This window comes from Babylonia areolata, chromosome 5 (assembly GCF_041734735.1).
Source record: "Babylonia areolata isolate BAREFJ2019XMU chromosome 5, ASM4173473v1, whole genome shotgun sequence".
NCBI classification, from domain to species: Eukaryota; Metazoa; Mollusca; class Gastropoda; order Neogastropoda; family Buccinidae; genus Babylonia; species Babylonia areolata.
Genome location: NC_134880.1, coordinates 33,258,804 through 33,279,378, shown reverse-complemented (window position 1 = coordinate 33,279,378; position 20,575 = coordinate 33,258,804). Strand labels below are relative to the sequence as shown.

General features: G+C 41.7%; 1 protein-coding gene across 1 annotated transcript; it reads right to left on the bottom strand.

Annotated features, from left to right (window-relative positions):
- Window positions 1–11,277: 11,277 nt before the first annotated feature.
- LOC143282251 (uncharacterized) lies at window positions 11,278–19,828 on the bottom strand. Its single transcript, XM_076587850.1, has 3 exons — window positions 19,792–19,828; window positions 16,494–17,162; window positions 11,278–11,282 (listed from the first exon to the last, which is right to left on the bottom strand). The coding sequence occupies exons 1-3, from the start codon at window positions 19,826–19,828 to the stop codon at window positions 11,278–11,280; spliced, it is 711 nt and encodes a 236-aa protein (XP_076443965.1).
- Window positions 19,829–20,575: the final 747 nt, after the last annotated feature.

Below are 20,575 nucleotides of genomic sequence, written 5' to 3'. Positions count from 1 at the left end.
TTCAGGTAAATGGGTAAACAAAAAACATGGCGGCTTGAGGCGACAAGTTTCGGTTCTGGTTCATGTTATATGTCATTTCGCGTCGTATTATGCATAATTCTTCATTACACGCAACACGTCATTTCTCATATGCCTCCATTGAAGAACACACGAAAGTTTTCGTTTGAACAGATCCCAGAATTCAGGACACTAGAATACGACACTACTTGTCGAGCTGTACTTGTTTATCATATCAAATGATCGAGGAAAAACGGGGGTGGGTGAGGGAGGGGGAATCTGTCCTCTTTGCACACAATTAAACATTTTACTGAGTGTGTAAAATGCACAGAATTCGTTTGAGAAAGACACAAAATGAAGGAATGAAGTGAAAAACATGAGTACCTTGAAATAAGCGCCCTCGTAAATCGTCCCAGGTGGTCCAAACATGGCGAAATACCAGATGAACATGTTCTGCTCATCCATTTTTAACAACGGAAAGCCCTCGACAGGGTCCGACATTAATTTCCTCCACTCGGCCTGCACGCGCTTTGTCGCGTTGTCATTCGCAGTCGCATACTCCATGGCTGATGATCCAGAAAGCATGATCACAGGATAGGCCTGAACACAGTATACACAACCAAAAGCAGACTTTGTAGACACGGCAGGCTGTCTGCTATGTTCAAGCATTCCGTTTTCAGCAATTCCCAACATAACCAGAGCTTTACTCACTGACTGCTTAAAGAGCAGCAGATTCGTGATATTCACAAACTTCTGTCGTTTCACTGTGAAAAATCTTCGTTTTGCAACAAGAAAACAGGCGGGGATGAGTTGCGACGATGGTGATTGTGGAAGTGGGCAAGTGTCAATGCTTGCGTGCGTGCACGCGCACGCGCGCAAGTGTGTGTGTGTCTGTGTGTGAGTCTGTGCCTGTGTGTGTGTCTGTGTGTGATATCTAAACTGCCATTAATTGAAAACAAGCTTGCCAGCTGGTATACCCCCCCAACCCCCTCCCGAATTTAATCCAATGCTACGATGTTGGAAAATAAATTGTTTTTAAACACTGTTTCTACTTTAATGACAGTATAATTTACCGTGTTTAAAACGCACCAAATTTCGGTTTATTTCAATCTGTTCAGGTGACTATGTTGATTTTTAGAGGTTATGTAGATATAAGGCCAAAATCACTTCATTCCTATTATCTGATCATATCATCAGTAGAATGGGATGAGGGTCTATAAGGGCTTTGGGCAAGAACTTATTCCCCACCCCTTTAAGTAAACTTAACACTGGGAGGAGATTGTGTATGAGTATGAAGCCAGAATTTCTTCCCCTCTCTTCTCTGATCTTAGTAATAGAATGGGGGATAGGGTGGGGGGTCAAAACGGGCATAAGGCCAGAATCACGCCCTCCACACACACACCCTCATGTTAACTTAACATTGGGAAGAGAGTGTACATGGTTATAAGGTCAGTTACTTCCCTCCTCTTCTTGATCCTAGTAATAGAGAATAAAAAATGTAGGGGGTGGGGGTGTTCTAAGCGAGCAAAGGCCAGAATCAACCCCAACACAACTTATATAAACTCGTAGGGGTGGGGGGTGGGGTCTAAACGGGCATAAGATCAGAATCACGAGTGGTTAAAGCGTTGGACTGTCAATCTGAGGGTCCCGGGTTCGAATCACGGTGACGGCGCCTGGTGAGTAAAGGGTAGAGATTTTTACGATCTCCCAGGTCAACATACGTGCAGACCTGCTAGTGCCTGAACCCCCTTCGTGTGTATATGCAAGCAAAAGATCAAATACGCACGTTAAAGATCCTGTAATCCATGTCAGCGTTCGGTGGGTTGTGGAAACAAGAACATACCCAGCATGCACACCCCGAAAACGGAGTATGGCTGCATACATGGCGGGGTAAAAACGGTCATACACGTAAAAGCCCACTCGTGTGCATACGAGAGAACGCAGAAGAAGAAGAAGTCTGTCTCGTCTGTCGGGGTGGGGGTTCCTCAATGGGCATGAGGCCAGAACCACTCCCCCTCTCCTGTATGAACTTAACATTGGGGGTAGAGTGTATATGAGTATGAGGCCAAAATTTCTTCCTTCCTCTTCTCTGATCAGTATTACGAGAATGGTGGAGGTGGAAGGGGGTCTAAACAGGCTCAGGGCCAGAATCCTACCCCCCCCCCCCCTCCCCCAACCTTTATACGAACTTGATATTGGGAGGAGAGTTAATATAAGGCATAAGGCCAGAGGTACACGTCGTTGAAAAAATTGGTGGATGTGTGTGTGAAAAGGGAAAGAGTGTCTGAATTACCCCCCACCCCCTCCTCATGTGAACTTGAGGGAGGTATGGGGGGCGGGGGGGGGAGGGGGAATTCTCTGATTACACGCTCCCAACCCCTATGTGAACTTCGGGGGTAGGGGTGGGGGTAAACGGGCATAAGAGTAAAATATCCCCACACACTCACACCTAAAACGAACTTGATATTGGGAGGAGAGTTTATATAGGCATACAGCCAGAGGTACCTCACTCCTCTTCTCTGACCCAAGTTATAGAGAAAAAAAATGGAGGTGTCAAAACGGGCAAAGTGGTTGAATCACTACCCTCCCCTCTCATATGAACTTAGTGGGGTGGGGGTGGGGGGCTTCTACAGTGATGATGATGAACTTGGCGGGGGAGGGAGGGAGGGGGGTGGAGGAAGGTAAACGGGCATAATACCAGAATCACCCCAACCCCCTTACGTACCTGGGTGCTATCCTGGATGACAGGCTGGACTGGACGGAGCAGGCCAATGCCTTCCTGAAGCGAAGGAACCAGGGTCTCTTGTTTATGATGAAGATGAAGGCATTCCACGTGTGTCCTGAGCTCCTGGAGGTCTTCTACAGGACCACGATGGAATCCATCCTGACTTTCAATAGCCTGTACTTCTTTGGTGAGATGAAGGAGCATCAGGCTGACGAGGATTCCCAGGACAGCCGGCAGGGTGATTGGTGCCCCAGATGCTGATCTCCAGTCGCTGTTCGAGGCCAAGGCTGTAAAGCGCTTGCGGGAGATCCGTGATGAAGAGTTGCATTTAATCTCTGAGGAGCTGGGGCGCAAGGCCTCGGCAAGGTCAGAGAGTGAGGACCAGGACCAAAGGTGCTACAACTCGTTCATCCCGACCGCAGAAAGACAAGCAATCACGCGTAGGACGCTCTGCTCAAGTGGCTGAACAAGTGATGGGTACCGACCCCCATTCTTTCCACTGACCGACATAGTGTGTGTGTGTGTGTGTGCTCTTTTACTTTTGTTTATTGTTGATTTAACTTCTATATCTATATACTCATTTATTTACATTCATTTATTTTTAACTACCGCATCCATTACTGAGATGTATTTGATAATTCTGAAATTTGTGGTGCCACTATGACTGGCTGCTAGTTATGTTACAGAATTCAGGTGGTGCCTTGAAAGTTTGGACATTGTTAAACCAGGTAATTTGTATTATTGAAAATGTGAATTATGGATTACCTTTGTATTTACAGACTGTATTTGTGTGCAAGGGAAGGAAGTAAGGTGGGGTTTGAATAAGCTTTGGCCTGTGGGTATTTTTCTAGGGGTGGGTGGGGGGGGGGAGGGGTGGCTGGAAGGGGCGTTGGAGGTCTTTGATTTAGTATGAATGAATCAAGGTTGCTGGTTTTTTGTTTGTTTGTTTGTTTATCAATAATATCATGTATCTTTATCTGGTGATCTATGGAAGAGCTGCTTTGTGATTTGATATTGTTAGCTTGATGATATGTAATTTGTGAATTTTTAATGAACTATGTTTCTTAGTAGTTGCATACTCTGTGTGTGTGTGTGTGTGTGTGTGTGTGTGTGTGTGTGTGTGAGAGAGAGAGAGAGAGAGAGAGAGAGAGAGAGAGTGCGCGTGTGTTGTATGTGTGTGGCATTGGAAGATGTGCAGTGCGGTTTAGTTGACTGCAGTAGAAGTGCATGTGAATTCAATAATCTGTATATTTGTATATAGCTATTTCTGTTTGGTGCCATCCAATTTATCTCTTTCATTTTTCATATATTTTGTTTGTTTTTATGTTGGACACGTGCTGGTGCCAAAATGCAAAGCTCTGTCCCCATGTATAGAAAAAAAAGTATGTGGTTTGTGTATTGTATTGAGAAGTGAAGGTTTTTGAAAAAAAATAAAAACATTCTCTGATTTTCCTCCCTTAGTTTCAAAGAACGCATATGCGCGCAATACGCGCTCGTGCACGCTCGCGAATATACATTCACACATATATGGGCGCGAGCGCACAGAGAGAGGAGAGAGAGAGAGAGAGAGAGAGACCGAGACAGTTTCAGTTTCAGTAGCTCAAGGAGGCGTCACTGCGTTCGGACAAATCCACATACGCTACACCACATTTGTCAAGCAGATGCCTGACCAGCAGCGTAAACCAACGCGCTTAGTCAGGCCTTGAGAAAATTAAAAAAAAAGAAAAAAAAAGGGTGAATAAATAATACATAAGCGTACATAAATAAATAAATAATAATTATAATATAAAAAAGGTAGTAGTAGTAGTAGTAATAATAATAATAAATAAATAAATAAGACAACAATGATGATAAATAAGCAAATAAATGTAAAACATTAAGACACACATTCACACATACACCCACACATGCATAACAGATATGCACCAAACATGCAGTTTCACAGATATGAAAGCACAGTCAAATACACATAAACGTACATGAGCCCCAACACACACAAACACACGCCACACACATGACCCTGCACCTCCTCTACCCCCCTCCTCCACACACTCATTTCTAGGCTACGTATCGCAGCTTCCACGGAACACACACACACACAAATGAACACTTACTTGTACAAGCACACACACATACGCCCATATCCCCCACCCCCAAACACATATATACAAAGATATATATATACACACCCGCATGTTCCAATATCCTGTTGCTCCCACAGTGTAGGCATGCATACACTCACATACCTCATCCTCTACCCCACCTCCCCCCTGCACCCTCACCTCCCCCTCACACACACACACATATGCACGTGCACAGAACTCTCCTGACGCTTGTCTACACTCACACCATCGAACATGCACAAACGCACTCAAAAACACAGACCCACACATACACATAAACACACACACGCACAGAGGCTGCCACTGATTGGCCGCAAGAGGGATGGGAAAAGATCTCTGATGCCAAGAACGTGGCGTCTAGTGTGTTGCTCAGTCTATTGTATTTGGAAAGGCCCACAGAGACTCTGTTCCGTTTTGAAGAAATTTGCGCGATGTTGGTTTGGAAATGATGCCGATATTTGTTTTATTTGCAAAGCATCGTGCTCTACCTTTCATGTTAGACTTACGGCCGCTCCCTCTCTCTGCTTTTATTTCTTTGAGGCGATCAATGGTGTGATGGCCTTGTACCTGTTCTTTTTGATATTCTTTGACTTTTCTGAGGATTTCCGATTTTCCTAGATGTTGGCCACTCGTTGGTGTTGCGTTACCAGCAAGTCTGTCAGCTCGCTCATTTCCCTTAACACCTGCATGTCCCGGGCAGTATGCCCATGTGAGTTTTTTAATCTGAAGGTTGCGCATTGCCTTATGCCACTCTGGGCTTCCCATTCCGTTTTCAATTTTCTGTATGAGGTTCAATGAGTCAGTTAGAATCATGGCATGTTGGTTTCCGGGCATATGGATGGACGATAGCCACTGGAGGGCATGTGTCACAGCTTCAACTTCAACTTCCATCGTTAGGCTGGAGGTTGTGACTTTGTAGGCAGCATTCTCTTCCCTAATTTTTTTTTTCCATTTTGTTTTGCAGTGAATCCCCAACCGGATTGGTCTTTGGTGACTGAGCCATCTGTGTATATGATGATGTCCTCTTCTTTACTGTTTTCTTCTATGAGTAGCTTCACTTCCGCATCAGTTTTGCCCTCTGACCATTCCCGACAATGTCTTCCTAGAGTGGGTGCAATGGCTGTGTTGAATAGATGATTGAGGTTTGACAGACGCATGTTTTTCTATCCAGGCTCTCTCTGTGTCAGTATTCCACCATGGGGGCTGTATAGTTTGCATCCTGTTGGGTGCCGTTCTTTTGTTTCTTCTGCGTCTTAATTTTTCGATGACGGTTGTCTCTTTGGTTTCATACTGAAATGGATCACGCGGTTTCATACAGGGTTTATCTGACAGTTTCTGTAGATGAAAACTACCGGGAGGTGGTCACTGCCTTGGTGTGGAAGCGTCTATGCATTCATTTCTGCTCTGGATTTTGGAGATGTTAGAGCGATGTCGATCACACTGTCACTGTTCCCTTGTCTTGTTCCAAGGCGAGTTGGGGATGTGGTTGTTAATGGGCTAAGAAGAATTTCCCCTATCATTGCTTCAAGTGGGAGTCTTTGTGGGTTGGTGTTCCACTGGTCCCATAACTTCGATCTTACATTAAGGTCTCCACAGATAATGACTGAGTCTCCAAGTTCGTTCTCTATTTCCTCCAAAAAGGCCCAATCCTCTTTTGTTGTGCACGTTCCTGGGTGAACATAGGCATTGATGAGCATGATGCTTTTGTGAATTCCGTCAGGTTTTTCACGACGCACACCCACTAGTTAACATGTGTTGCTACACCATTTCTCTAGATTTACTGTGGAAACTTTGTTTTGTAGGTTTTTGTTCAGTATGATTGCTACTCCTCTTCCTTCATTCCTTTGAGACTGTGAAATTCTCAAAATGTATTTGTCTGCACTTGTCCTGGTCTCTTGGAGACATAAAATGTCAAAATCATATGCCAATTTCTCCATTGTTGAGATTCTCATTCTCGCGCTGGAACAATTCCAACTGCCGATTCTAAAGAATTTCTTTGACATCCGCTCTGCTTTTGTCTTTCTGCTACCTAAGCACAATCTTTTCCCACCTCTTTTGCCACGCCTGTTTTGGGGGTTTGGGGATCTGAATTTATGTCTCGTGCTATGCAGCTGATCCCCGAGGTGCATGCGAGACAGGGTTTTGTTAGTATCCATAGAAGGGTGTTCTATGTGGTGAGGGAAAAAATTCGGTCGCCCTGACAGAGCCTCTTATCAGGGAAGGGCAATGGATGTCCATCTGTGTGGAGTCCTCAGCCTGGTGTCGCCCAAAGGCCAGATTGCATACAGTTAGTGACTGTTTAACCCAACAGCCATTCATCCCATTGGTACTGTATGAGAGCCGTGGGATTGGGGATTTTTGTCAGGTTGTCTCCTCTTAGCCGGTGGAAGGGTGCATCTGGGTATTGTTGCGTAGCAGATTGTATTTTGCAGAAAACTACAGGTCCTTTTACAGGTCCTACAGATTTTAACACCTGGTAAACGTCTGACTCACTCCAATACACAGTTTCAGCTACACAATTACAAATACTGTCTACACAGCCCTCACTCCGGCGTGATGGGTCCGCTAAGCCTTGCGTAAGTTCAATGGTCATCTTGGCGTGGTTTCGCCCGGTGCTATACTGATTCTGGGCCCTCTCTGTAATTCACTAATAATTCAATAATTAAACAATAACGCGATGTCAAATTATCAGTCAATTACACAGAAAAATCACTCTGTCCACAACAAAGATAAGCGATTTTTCTGTGCATTTGACGGACAATCTATCATTGAGCCCTCTCAATAATTTACTAATAATTGTTGTAAACTGTGTATTGGAGTGAGTCAGACGTTTACCAGGTGTTAAAATCACACTGGTCAGTGTAACAGACAGTCTACAAGCTTCAGAACAAAGATAAGTGATTTTTCTGTGACCGAGACAGAGAGAGAAAGAGAGAGAGACAAAGTAGAAAAGAATGTCGTCTTTATTTTTCAAGATTAGAATTTCGGAAGCATAAAAACATCACTGCCCAAGGCCTGTGCAACAGAACGTGATCTGATTAATGCTCTTTCTTCCATTTTCAGTTCATTCCTTCCCTCGGGCTTTCACCCTGCACTCCGGTGAAGTCTGTCAGACATACAACCCCCACCCCCACATGGTATCCAAAAATTACTCCCGAGGAGCCAGTGGGTGGTTTAATTATGACCACCTGAAATAATGTCCAGAATTAACTTGTCTCCCATCTCTTCATTCCCTTCCATTCTGACATGACTGCTGACATCTTCCACGCACGTCATGTCCATCTTCACACACGTCATATCCATTTTCACACACGTCATCTCCATTTTCACACGTCATATCCATTTTCACACAATGATCAGAAAAACAAATACGTCATATCCATTTTCACACACGTCATATCCATTTTCACACAATGATCAGAAAAAACAAACACGTCATATCCATTTTCACACACGTCATATCCATCTTCACACAATGATCAGAAAAACAAACACGTCATATGCATTTTCACACAATAATCAGAAAAAACAAATAGATAATTACTTTTAATTAGCCTGGAAACACTACCTATCTCGTGCTATCTCACTTTTTTGTTGTTGGTCTCACACAAAATGTTTTCGAGTTCTGGTGGCCAGATGCAGCTGCAGATAAATGTCCATGAAGGTATGCATGTAAACATGTTATACTTTCCATAACAGTTTAACATGACTAGTTTGACAATATCGTCCCTGAACTGTCAGGGATTAGGAGACCTCAAGAAAAGAAGAGACGTGTTTCATTTTCTCCGTTAAAAATCATATAATATTTATTTTCTACAAGACACATTTTACTGCCAAACTTTAAACATATGTCACGTCAGAATGGGGTTCTGGGTGTTTTTTCGCCTCATATAAGTCTAATGCAAGGGGAGTGGCAATATTGTTTAACAATAATTTTGAATGTAAAATACATAAGGTAGAAAGGGATACAAATGGAAAGTTTATTATCATATCTTTAAGAGCTGTGGAAAAAGACATCCTGTTGATAAATGTGTATGGTCCAAACAAAGATAATACCGAATTTTACTAAACTTTGAATGAAAGAACAAAGAAGTATGATAATCATGCTCTCTTATTAGCAGGTGACTGGAATCTCGTTCTTGACTCATACTTAGATTATGATAACTTTCGTAACATTAATAATCCAAATGCAAAGGAAATTGTTGAAAACATGATGACAGAATTCAGTTTGACAGACGTATGGCGTGAAAATAATCCCCTCGTTAAACGTTTTATATGGCGAAGAAGTTCACCTTTAAAACAAAGTAGATTAGATTTTTTTTTTTCTTGTGTCAGAAAATCTTACGTGGAATTTTGATGATACAGATATTATACCAGGGTATCGAACAGATCACTCAATAATTACTTTGAAATCAAAGTTTGGTAAAACTACAAAACATGGCACATTTTGGAAATTTAACTGTACTTTACTTAGAGATAAGCAATTTGCAGATGAAGTTAACATATTAATAGACAAAACTATCTGTGAATATGCAATAGAACAGTATGATTTTCAAATTTCAGATAAAGTATTTATATACTTTCTTCTCATGAAAATACAATCTAAAACAGCTTATGCTACAATGAAGAAAAAGGATGCAACAGAAAAAGAGGAAGAACTGATAAAAGGAATATATTTATTAGAAAAAAAAAGAAAAAAGAAAAGAAAACAGATGAGGATATGAAAACGTTAAAAGAGAAAAATGAAAAGTTAGTTGGGAAAAGAAAATACAAGGTGTCAAGATTAAGATCGAGAGCAAAATGGATAGCCGAAGGAGAAAAAGTCACAAATTACTTTTGTAACCTAGAAAAAAGACCTTATGTGAATAAGAGCATGACTAGATTGTCAGACCATAATGGAACATTAACAGACGAACTAGAAAATATAAAACAATTCATACACACACAAAAAAAAATTTGATACTTGTGAAATAAGAGATTTAGTTAGTGAATTTGTCAGAACTATCAAACGATGAACATGTTTCATTAGGAGAAATAAATTTAGAAGAAGCGAACTTAGCATTAAAGAATATGAAAAATGGAAGGAGTCCTGGCACAGATGGGTTTGGAGCTGAATTTTACTCTTTTACAAACTGGACCCGCCCCAGAACAGACCCCCTCCCGGGGAGTTAATCCACAAACCAAAGTACACAGGATATACCATGGGGATTAAAAGTAATCTACTCAGTATTTAAGGGATCACGGGCATACTACGATGTTTTGACATCTGATAATACACTTCCAAATGCTTTTAACAAATGGTCTGAGAAACTGGGAACAAATATATGTTGGGAAAAGGTTTTTATCAAAATTCATGAAATATGAGAAAGAAAATTGAAATGGCTACAACTTCGCTTAATACACAGAATCATTGGAACAAATATAATTTCAAAAGAAATGGGAATAGTTAATAGTAATAATTGTGACTTTTGCTTAGAAGCTGAAGACAGTATTGGGCATATTTTCTGGTGATGCGATCACTCTAAAAAAAAAAAAAATTGGGTAAATTTAGAAGATTTACTGAAAACAAAATGTACAATGTGTGCAAATTTAAAGTTTAACGATACTTTTTGGTTTCCATATGGATATAGTTACAGACCAAGTTCTTGATTTGATAATCCTCCTGGGGAAGATGTATATATATAAATGTAAATCAGATAAATGCCTACCATATATTCACTTATTTCAAAATTATATTACCTCAAGATACAAAATAGAAGAATATAATGCACATGTAAAATACACAGTTTCAAGACAAAATGTCTACCATATTTACCTTTGTTTGGGAACAATATATGAGACATGTTTATTAACAGTTAAGATACTCACATATGTAAATCTCCATGATGCTTTTGTGTGAATTAACAGTGCATTTTTCAAATGTTTTGTTGTTGGGTGAAGAAAGGAAGCATTGTGCAATGTTATATGGAAATGGTTTACTTAGGGGTGAATGGACTGTTTGTTTGGTTGGTTGTTGTTGTTTTTTTGGGTTTTTTGTTTTTTTAGGGGGGGGGGGGGGGGGGGGGGGACGGGAGGTTGTTATTGTTTTTGTGTGTGGTGTTGGTGGTGTTTTTTGAGGATATATTCAAATGACCTATATACTGGAATTACTGTACCTATTCTCACTATTATGTATGTCGTCATGTGTTTATTCACCTTTTTATGTTTGATTTATTATGTACTCTTTCTTATCCTATTTATGTATTTAATTTATGTATATATTCATCTTAATACTTATGTTAAATATAAATTATATATATGTAATCAAAATTGATCATTAAAAAAAAAGTCCATGAAGGCTTCAATTTTCATTTACCATGTCTTTTCCCTGTTTGATGAAGAGCACATTTTTTCAAGGATTTTGGAGTATTGCACTGGATCTTCTTTCGGAACTCAGCCTGCGGACAAAAGCTGTATTGGTGAGGGTATCCTTTTACACTCCAAGTGTATGCTAGACTGATATCTTCAGCTTTGCCTCTCATTGAAAGACCAACATCAAAACCATCATCCAAGATCACACAGGATTCAAATCAAAGGTCTTTCGCGTCGCAGAAGGTATCATTTTAACGTAATTGTCACTTATTTTCCAGGGTGCAAATGATGGACGGGAAGGACAGTTCTGATACATTGCACATGAATAGTCTCCGGAACGGCAAATAGTAAGTCCGTGGCAGCTGCCAAGGCAATAGCGGCTGAAATGAAGGCCTGTCGTTCTAATTTCTATCGTTTCAATTGGCTACAATCGTATTACGCTGTACGAGTGTGACTCGAAGATTACTGGTGCGATTTCTATGGGGCATCTTTTAGTTTTAAAGGCGTTCTTATCTAGTGCGTTGTGCATTCTGCACGACAATGGGCTGTGGATTAAATAAATAAAAAAATAACAGAGGAAGACCAACACAATCATCATACTGTTTCGTAAAAGTGAGAAACACATTGTACAAAAAAAAATTTTAAAAAAAATTCGGAGTCCAGTTCATTTTTGAATCCAACTGTACATTGTGTCAAATAAGGAATAGCGAAAAGAAGAAGAACTAATGGAGAACCTCTGTTAAAATTGGAAAGATGTACAGACGAATTGACTGGCATCTTTTAAGCATGTTGTACATTTCTTTTTAGATTGTTCGTAATAAAAACAAGTCAGCCAGAATCCTATTACATGTAATGTTCATAGAAATATATTTTCAGTTTTATACCCAAGTTCTAAAACTATTTTTGTTTGCTCTGAGAGAAGCTGCCAGACTGATCAAAGCAGACCAACACCCGCCTGAACACGCCGTCTTTCTGACAGACTGCAGATCAGCCATCCATTAATTGCAGTCACCCAGTGAGCAGTTGGAAAGAGACACACAGCGCCTGCTTGGCGATCTCTCGCTACACACACATCGCTGTCCAGTGGATCCCTGCCCACTGTGGTCTGGCAGGAAACGATGAGGCGGACAGACTGGCCAAGTCTGGCAGCAGACTGGAGCAGACAAACCAGCCAGTCTCATACAGGGAGGCAAAAACTCTGGTCAAACGAAAATTCAAACACACATTCCAACAACAACACAGCCATCCACCTGATGACCAGATGCCTCACCTGCAGCGATTCCAGCAGACCATCATATTCCGACTACGCACGGGGCACTGCCGCCTGCGAGACCACATGTACCGAATGAAGCTGTCACACACTCCTGACTGCCCGTGTAAGACAGGCCCACAAACTCCGGAGCACATCCTGCAGTCCTGCCCCCTGTATCAAGATGCACGGACGCAGCAGTGGCCCTATGGAGCCACACTGGCAGAAAAGCTCTGGGGCACCAAAGAAAACCTCATCAAGACCACCACCTTCATTTCCAGCATAGGACTGCAAGTCTGAGACCATGATCACGGGGAACGCAAAAGAAGAAGAAGTTTGGGAGCACTTGGTTTAACTTACGCAATGAGGAAAGTATAGTCAAGAAGTTGAAGAACTCTACTAGATTTAATATGCTTGTCACTGTTAAATGAAATCACAGACAGACTGAATGGCATGGCTAAATTACCATCAAAATAATCATGTTTAAAGTCGTTTGAATGTTTCCCCACAAGCGTTCAACGCGGATATAATCCCAGAACTTATGTTTCTAGTGTCTTGAATTTGCTGTGCCAGATCATGATCTGACTGGAAATAAAACTGCTTCTGAAAAGAAATACGTGATCACTTTTCCCACCTAGCAAAACACGTGTTATGCTTTCACAGATGGAAAGTGAAAATGCCAAAGCACATCGTTCTGGGCACTGCAATCCGCCATCTAAAAGGAAAAGCTAGATGTGTCAGCGCTTTGGCCTTTGCATGTCTAACAGTTGGAACATATCATCAACATGGTAAGCAGCAGCTGAACTTGAGCGCTAAGTGCAGTTACGAAGATTGATGTAAAAATGACTAAAATTTCTGTTTAATTTTCGATTTGCAACTGTGATCAGTCGTATAAGTAGTTGACTCAATCACAAATTGTATTATTGTTATTTTATTTTTTTTAATTGCATTTTTTTCTTTTATTTAGAATTTCCTTTTTCTTTCTTTCTTTTTCCTTATACCCTCCATACATACACCCTCCTCCATAATGCCCCCATTCGCAAACATGCAATTCAGGTTATGCAATGGAATGCTAGATCTATCTCGACAAATTTACCACATCTCATCTAACATTTGGCAAATAATAACTACCAAACCCTTATATTACAATCACTTAATTATCCAAGCTGCCAGGCTATTATTATCCACTTGTGCACCAGATACTGCCACAAACATCAGTGCCGCACTATATATTCAAGAAGGAATAGAGTACAGTGTATGCTCTCCACCAGCACCTAACACCACTCCAGATTTTCATTCATGCGCGGCACGTGTTAAGTTCAGTGATCATCTTACTCTACGTATCGTCTATGTGTATTACCTGGAGGTCCTAACGAAGTAAATACGGAATGGTTACATGATATGAAAAATGGTTGATTGGGGGATATTTTAACGCCCATTCACCTTTTTGCGACAAAGATTGTGTATCAGTTACTTGTAACCGCTTTGTAGAAAATGTTGAGAGCGTTTTAAATGATGGCAGCGTTACCAGAATCCCTGATATTGTCACTCACTGACATAGATCTGTCCTTCATATCCCCTACGTTGTATCCAGAATAAATGGACTACATATAAAGATACATTGGGAAGTGATCCCTTACCAATCATCATGACTTTTAATGAAACTCAATGACCTTCAGAATTTCAAAAAGACAAAGTCCCAACTTATAACTATAAAGATGCTAACTCGGAGAAATTCGAAGGTATGCTTGCTAGCTATAACAGATTTCACCGCGGATATAGATACATTATATTCCTTCTTTACTGACACCATTTTACAAGCTGCCGACATAGCAATTCCAAAATACAATTCACTTAAATCAAGCAAGCATTCGGGAAATATTTGGTAGACACCAGCCTGTGAAACAGCAGTAGATAATAAAAATAAAAATTTAAAAAAATAAAAATTCATAACTTATCTGAACATGAAGTCACCAGAGAATCTTATTGAAAAGAAAAAGGCAAACCATCATAGCAACATGGTCATTGCACAGGCAAAAAGACAATATTGGTCTTCCTTCTGTAATGGGGAGATTTCTGATCATAAAGATACTAAAAAGGTATGGAAAAATTTAATGAAGTGAAAGAAGGTATAGATTTGCCATCTTGTCCTATTAAGATAGAAGACAAAGGTTTCCCGTTAAATGTAGAGAAGGCAAAGACATTTGTGGAAATGTTCTTGGAGTCTGTGCCATTGGAAGGTCTTAAAAAAGAAAACACAGAACCGAAGAAAAGAACGGAAGTGATTATACAGATCCAAGTCCTGATAAAAGTCAATACATCAATGCTCCACTCACACTCAACAAGGTTAAAGAAGCATTAGTATCCATCCCTAGAAAGAAAACTGTAGGACTTGACACAGTCTCAAATGAGATGTTGAGACATTTACCAGAAAAGTTTGTTTTATTGTTTGAGCTTTTTCAAAAGTGCTGGATTTATGGTTTAATGCCAACACAATCACTCACTCACTCATTCCCTTGACCGCTGGGGTCGTTGGGGGGACATGAGGAAGATGTCATAGCTCGCCACGCCGTTCTGTTGGCAGCTGTCGTGAGGAAATCTGGCATCGTCATTTTGGTCCATTCTTTGACGTTGTCAGACCAGCTTTTTTTCTGCCGCCCCCGTCTGCGCCCTCCCTCTACAGTCCCTTGCAGGATGGTTTTGGAGAGGGTGTTATGTCGTATGACGTGACCAAACCATGCCATCTTCCGTCGTTTGACAGTCGCCAGCAGTGGTTCTTGGGGCCCAACAAGGTTACTGACCAGGTTCCGCACATAGTCATTGGTCTTGTGCTCCTTGTAGGAGATGTGTAGTAGTCTCCTCAAGCACTTGGTTTCGAATGCTTGGATTCTTCTTTCTGTTTCTGCCATCAGTGTCCATGTCTCACATCCATATAAGAGGATGGAGACCACCAGTGACTTGTAGAGCAGGAATTTTGTGTGGAATCTGATGTTACTCTTCCATACCCTGTTCAGTCTGGCCATCGCTGCCGTTGCAGAATTAATCTTATTTCGGATTTCTGCTGTGCAGGTGCCGACTTTGGACAGGGTTGCTCCCAGGTACTTGAAGCTTGTCACTTCTTCTAAGGGCTCACCATTCATGGTTATGTTGGCACTGATGTTCGTTGTGCTGTTGACCATGACCTTTGACTTCTCTGTGCTGACCTCCATGCCGTAAGCATTTGCTCTTGTAGTAAGTCTGTTTGTTAGATCCTGGAGCTCGATGTTAGTGCCCCCCATGAGGTCGATGTCGTCTGCGAATCGCAGATTGCAGACTGGCCTACCGCCAATGGTGATGGAGGTGTGGTGGTCTTCAAGGGCCTCCTGCATAATTCTCTCCAGAAAGATGTTGAAAAGTATTGGGGATAATAGGCATCCTTGCCTGACTCCGACTGTGGTCCGAAAGAACTGTCCTTGTTGGTTGTTGAGGAGCACTGCGCTGCTGGAATGTTCGTAGAGGGCCTGGATGACTTGAATGAGCCCTTCATCAATGTTGAAGCCTCTCAGTACTTGCCAGAGGCCGCTGTGCCACACCCGATCGAATGCCTTCTTGAAGTCGATGAAGTTGTGAAAGATGTCCTTTTGGTGTTGTAGATGTTTTTCAATGAGGACTCGACAGTTGAATATTTGTTCGACAGTGCTCCTCCCTTTTCTAAAGCCTGCTTGTTCTTCTGATAGCAGCTCCTCAGCCTTGGATTTCAATCGGTTGAGGATTATGCGGAGCATGACTTTGCTTGGGTGGCTAATTAGACTTATAGTCCTGTAATTTTGACACTGCTTGAGGTTGCCCTTCTTGGGTAGAGGAATCACCAGCGATTGGGTCCATTCTGTTGGCCACTTCTTTTCTGTCCAGATCTTCTGACATAGCATTGTTAGTGCTTCTGTGGTCTCCTTTCCTCCGTACTTCAAAAGCTCAGATGGGACGTTGTCCACTCCTGGGGATTTCTCTGGCTTCAGACTCTGTATTGCAGCCTCAACCTCCTCCTTCAATACTTGGAGATTTTCCTCACAGTCTGTGGATCGTGGGTTGTCCTGCAATATAGATGAGTCTGGATTGAGCTGGTAGTTGTAGAGGCCGTCACAGTATTCTGTCCACCTCTTCAGGACTTCTTCGCTATCTGTCAGTAGCTTGCCATCCTTATCTTCGATGACAGCTGATCTTGGCTGGCTAGTCTTGGTGAGGGTCTTGAGGGTGCTATAGGCCCTTTTGCTGTTCCCTGCTTCCATGCCTTTCTCAACTTCTTCGCACTGCTCCTCTATCCAGTTTTCTTTGGCTGCCTTCATCTTCGTCCTGACTTCTCTGTTCACCTGTTGGTGTTTCGTCCTGGCTTCATTACTAGGGTGTTTCTTTTTCCTCAGTTCTCGCCGCTTGTCGCACAGATCTAGGACCTCATTTGTCACCCATGGTTGGATCCTTTTCCGCTTTTTTCCCACAACTTGTTCAGCTGTTGTAGTTAGCACCTCTTTGATGTTGTTAGAAAGGGTGTCTACGTCGATGTCCATTAAGTTGAGGGCTGCGAACTTCCTGCCTACTTGAGCCTGGAACACATCCGCGATTTCGGGGTCCTTCAGCTTTTCTAGGTCAAAGCGGATACGGGGATTCCTTGGACAACGCTTGCACTTCAGCTTGAGCTTGAAGGTTGCCAAGACAAGATCATGATCGCTGCCGATATCAGCTCCTGGAATGGAAACAGTCTATTACGATACCAGGAAACAACAGCTACAGGCTAATTGCACTAACACCACATAATGGAAAGAACAATTTTGAGAAGTCTGATGTACTATTGTCATAAAAATAAGATTAACCCAGTTACAGGGAGGTAGCATCTGCAATTGATAATTTGGTAAAACTTACAACACGTGTAAAACGACAATTCGCTAGAAGGAAAAACGTTCTTGCAACTTTTTTTTTTTTTAATGTAAAGAAAGCCTATGATTAAGTTTGTCATACAAAGTCACTCTTTAAACTGAAATCTGTTGGCCTTTCAGGACATCTCTATGATTATATCAAAGATTTCTTGAGTAAAAGTACACAGGTTCGGGTCGGGAATACGTACTCAAATCCTAAAACTATTCACATGGGATTACCCCAAGGTTCTGGTATTGCTCCTGTTCTATGTGATATCTTGTTGATTGACTTACGCAAACACTTATCAAAAGATGTGATCCTAGTGCAATACGCAGACGATATATGCATGTGGATGAATGTAACTATGAAACAGAATACACCCAAAAGGGCTTTAAACTATATCAAGAAAATATACCAAGGAGAAGTGTCCCACTTCATGTAGATTTTGACCAGATACAGTTTCCTGTAAGCAACGCATTTCAGGGTGGACATGTTGGGTGTCACATACTGGAACGAATCTGGCCAATGTGCTGGAGTGATCAACAGCTGACCGTATACAACCTGTGCTTAATACTGTCAGTGTCATAGTGTAACTGTGCAACACAGTATGCAGATGCCACTGGGCGTTAAAGACACCTGGGTCAGGAGCTTCATGTTTGACCGACGGGCGCAATAGCCGAGTGGTTAAAGCGTTGGACTTTCAGTTTGAGGGTCCCGGGTTCGAATCACAGTGACGGCGCCTGGTGGGTAAAGGGTGGAGATTTTTACAATCTCCCAGGTCAACACATGTGCAGACCTGCTAGTGCCTGAACCCCCTTCGTGTGTATATGCAAGCAGAAGATCAAATGCGCACGTTAAAGATACTGTAATCCATGTCAGCGTTCGGTGGGTTATGGAAACAAGAACATACCCAGCATGCACACCCCCGAAAGCGGAGTATGGCTGCCTGCATGGCGGGGTAAAAACGGTCATACACGTAAAAGCCCACTCGTGTGCATACGAGTGAACGTGGGGGTTGCAGCCCACGAACGAAGAAGAAGAGTCATGTTTGACCTTGCAGTTGCAAAGAAAATACTGATGACTATTTGGCAAAACGAATAGTCCCAGAAGAATGCTATGCGTCTTCGTGTGTTTCACTTAACTTGCTTTTCCTTGGTACTCATGGAAAACTCATCAGTGGAACAGTTGGAAGCATCGTATAATTGAGCATCTGTGCCGTAGCCGGCAAACACAACAACCTTACCATCAGACCACACGTCAGTGATTGAAACTGTCAAGACTTCTTCTGGGACAGTTTCTCAAAGTCTTACCAAAGTGCAAAGGAACTATCGAGGACGCAAGTGAATATCTTGAAGCCAGCCATCCCCCCCCCCCCCCCCCCCCCCCCCCTAATAAAAGGCCGACTCTGCAATCAGTATCCAAAGTAGAAGAAAGAGGTTCTTGATGGCGAGAAAGGGAAGACGTGCACATAACAACTCAGCAATCGGTTCTATAATTCGAGAGGTATGATTGAGTCAAATTTTGCAGTTAATTATATACTGTCGATATTTATGTAGGCCACACCCTTTCGCACCTGTGTAAGAAGGGATGTTTTTGTGTTGTTGTTTTTTGGGGGGTTTTTTTGGAAGGGGGGGGGGGTGTTTTTGTTGTTGTTGTTGTTGTTGTTTTTTTACCAACCTTTATAACAATGTTGTCTGAATTCTTCGAGCCACAACTGACGTTACTTGAGACCAGTAATTATGGACAGGTAATCAAGGGCAGAAAACTGCTGCTACTATGTAGCAGGTATTGTAAACAAAAACACAAAAAAAACACCTGCTGATGTGAGTGGGGTGTATGGACAACTGAATCATTTATGACGATGCTTTGTTTTCCAAATGAAACGTTGCTGCAAATTTCGGTGACACAGTACTTGAAAATCGTAGGGTGTGGATTAGTAATTGAGTCTGTAGTGCTCAGTTCATTTTAGAAGGTCTGTTCTTGATAGTAAAAGGAGGAGTAATATACATGAAGCTCTAAAAACATAACCTTAGTCAAATAGCACAAGACGTGTTTATTTCAGGAAACCCCGTGGGGGCACATGAAAATGTAGAATATTTCATGTAACTTATAGACATATGAATAACATTTGGTAGTGTGCTTATTTACGACAGTTTAGAATGGCTACACCGACTGTTCGGTTTAGACATACATAAGACATATATCTTGAGGAAGAAAAGAAAAGCAGAAAAAAGTAATATACAAGAGATACAGCATTGTACAATGTATACATGTCAGAAGCGAGTGAAAAAACAACAACGTAGGCATGATGACTCAGTGATGCACCGTCTGTCGAGCATTCATTATGCACTGGCTCTTAGTGCAAGAAGGAATTATTTACAAAGTCGGCTCTCTTTGTTTCAAGTCCATCGAGGCTATTGGTCCGCAGTATCTTTCTAATCTCATTCGTCCTTACATACCCTCATGCCAACTCCGCTCTTCTTCTGACACCCGCATGCTTAGGACCCCCCCTCCTCGAACCAAAACGTATGGCCAACACAGTTTTTCATACCAAGTTCCCATTCTTAGGAATCAACTTCCTCAGCCTCTCCGTCACTTATCTTCGCTGCAATCTTTCAAATCCAGTCTAAAGGCCAACCTTTTCCCCTCCTGAATAATTCTCAACAGCTAATCCCTTTCCAGTATGAACTAAAATGACTATTAGTGAGTATGTGAGTTTTGATAGTTTCAGGATTTTGATGGTTGTATTTTTGATCGTGTACTATTTTACTGTATGATTGTGTGCTATGACTTGTGTGCGTGCGTGCTCGTGTGTGTTGTGTGTGTGTGTGTGGGGGGGATGAATAATCTTTCATGTTTGATATCTTGTGTTCAATTTTTCCTTTCTGATATTTACGCATGTGTTCTATTTGTATACGCCTAGAGCTTGTTTTCAAGATTAGGCGTAAATGCTCATAATGATAATGATAATTATGATTTTCAAGAATGTGATTAGGTGGGTAAACAGTCGTTTACAACTAACCATTTTTGTTGATCACGCACTTTCGCGACATTACAAAAAAGCATTTTGAAACAATAACCATATCAGTCCCTTTCACTAAAACCTTATTTGAACAATGTTAAATGTGTGAGTATCCACCGTGTTTTTTTCGCGGTTTAGACCTAGAATGTGCAACTTGCGCTCACACTTTTTGCATTTCAGTTACGATTAGCAAGCTGGAATTGCCCTTTTTGGATGATACT

Bases quoted from the DNA above. Each gene is read 5' to 3' on its own strand.
- LOC143282251 (XM_076587850.1), bottom strand. From the start codon at position 19,828: ATGCGGGTGTCAGAAGAAGAGCGGAGTTGGCATGAGG. The intron at 17,163-19,791 runs GTATGTAAGGAC...TTTCCATTCCAG, and splicing joins AGAGCGGAGTTGGCATGAGG to GAGCTGATATCGGCAGCGAT.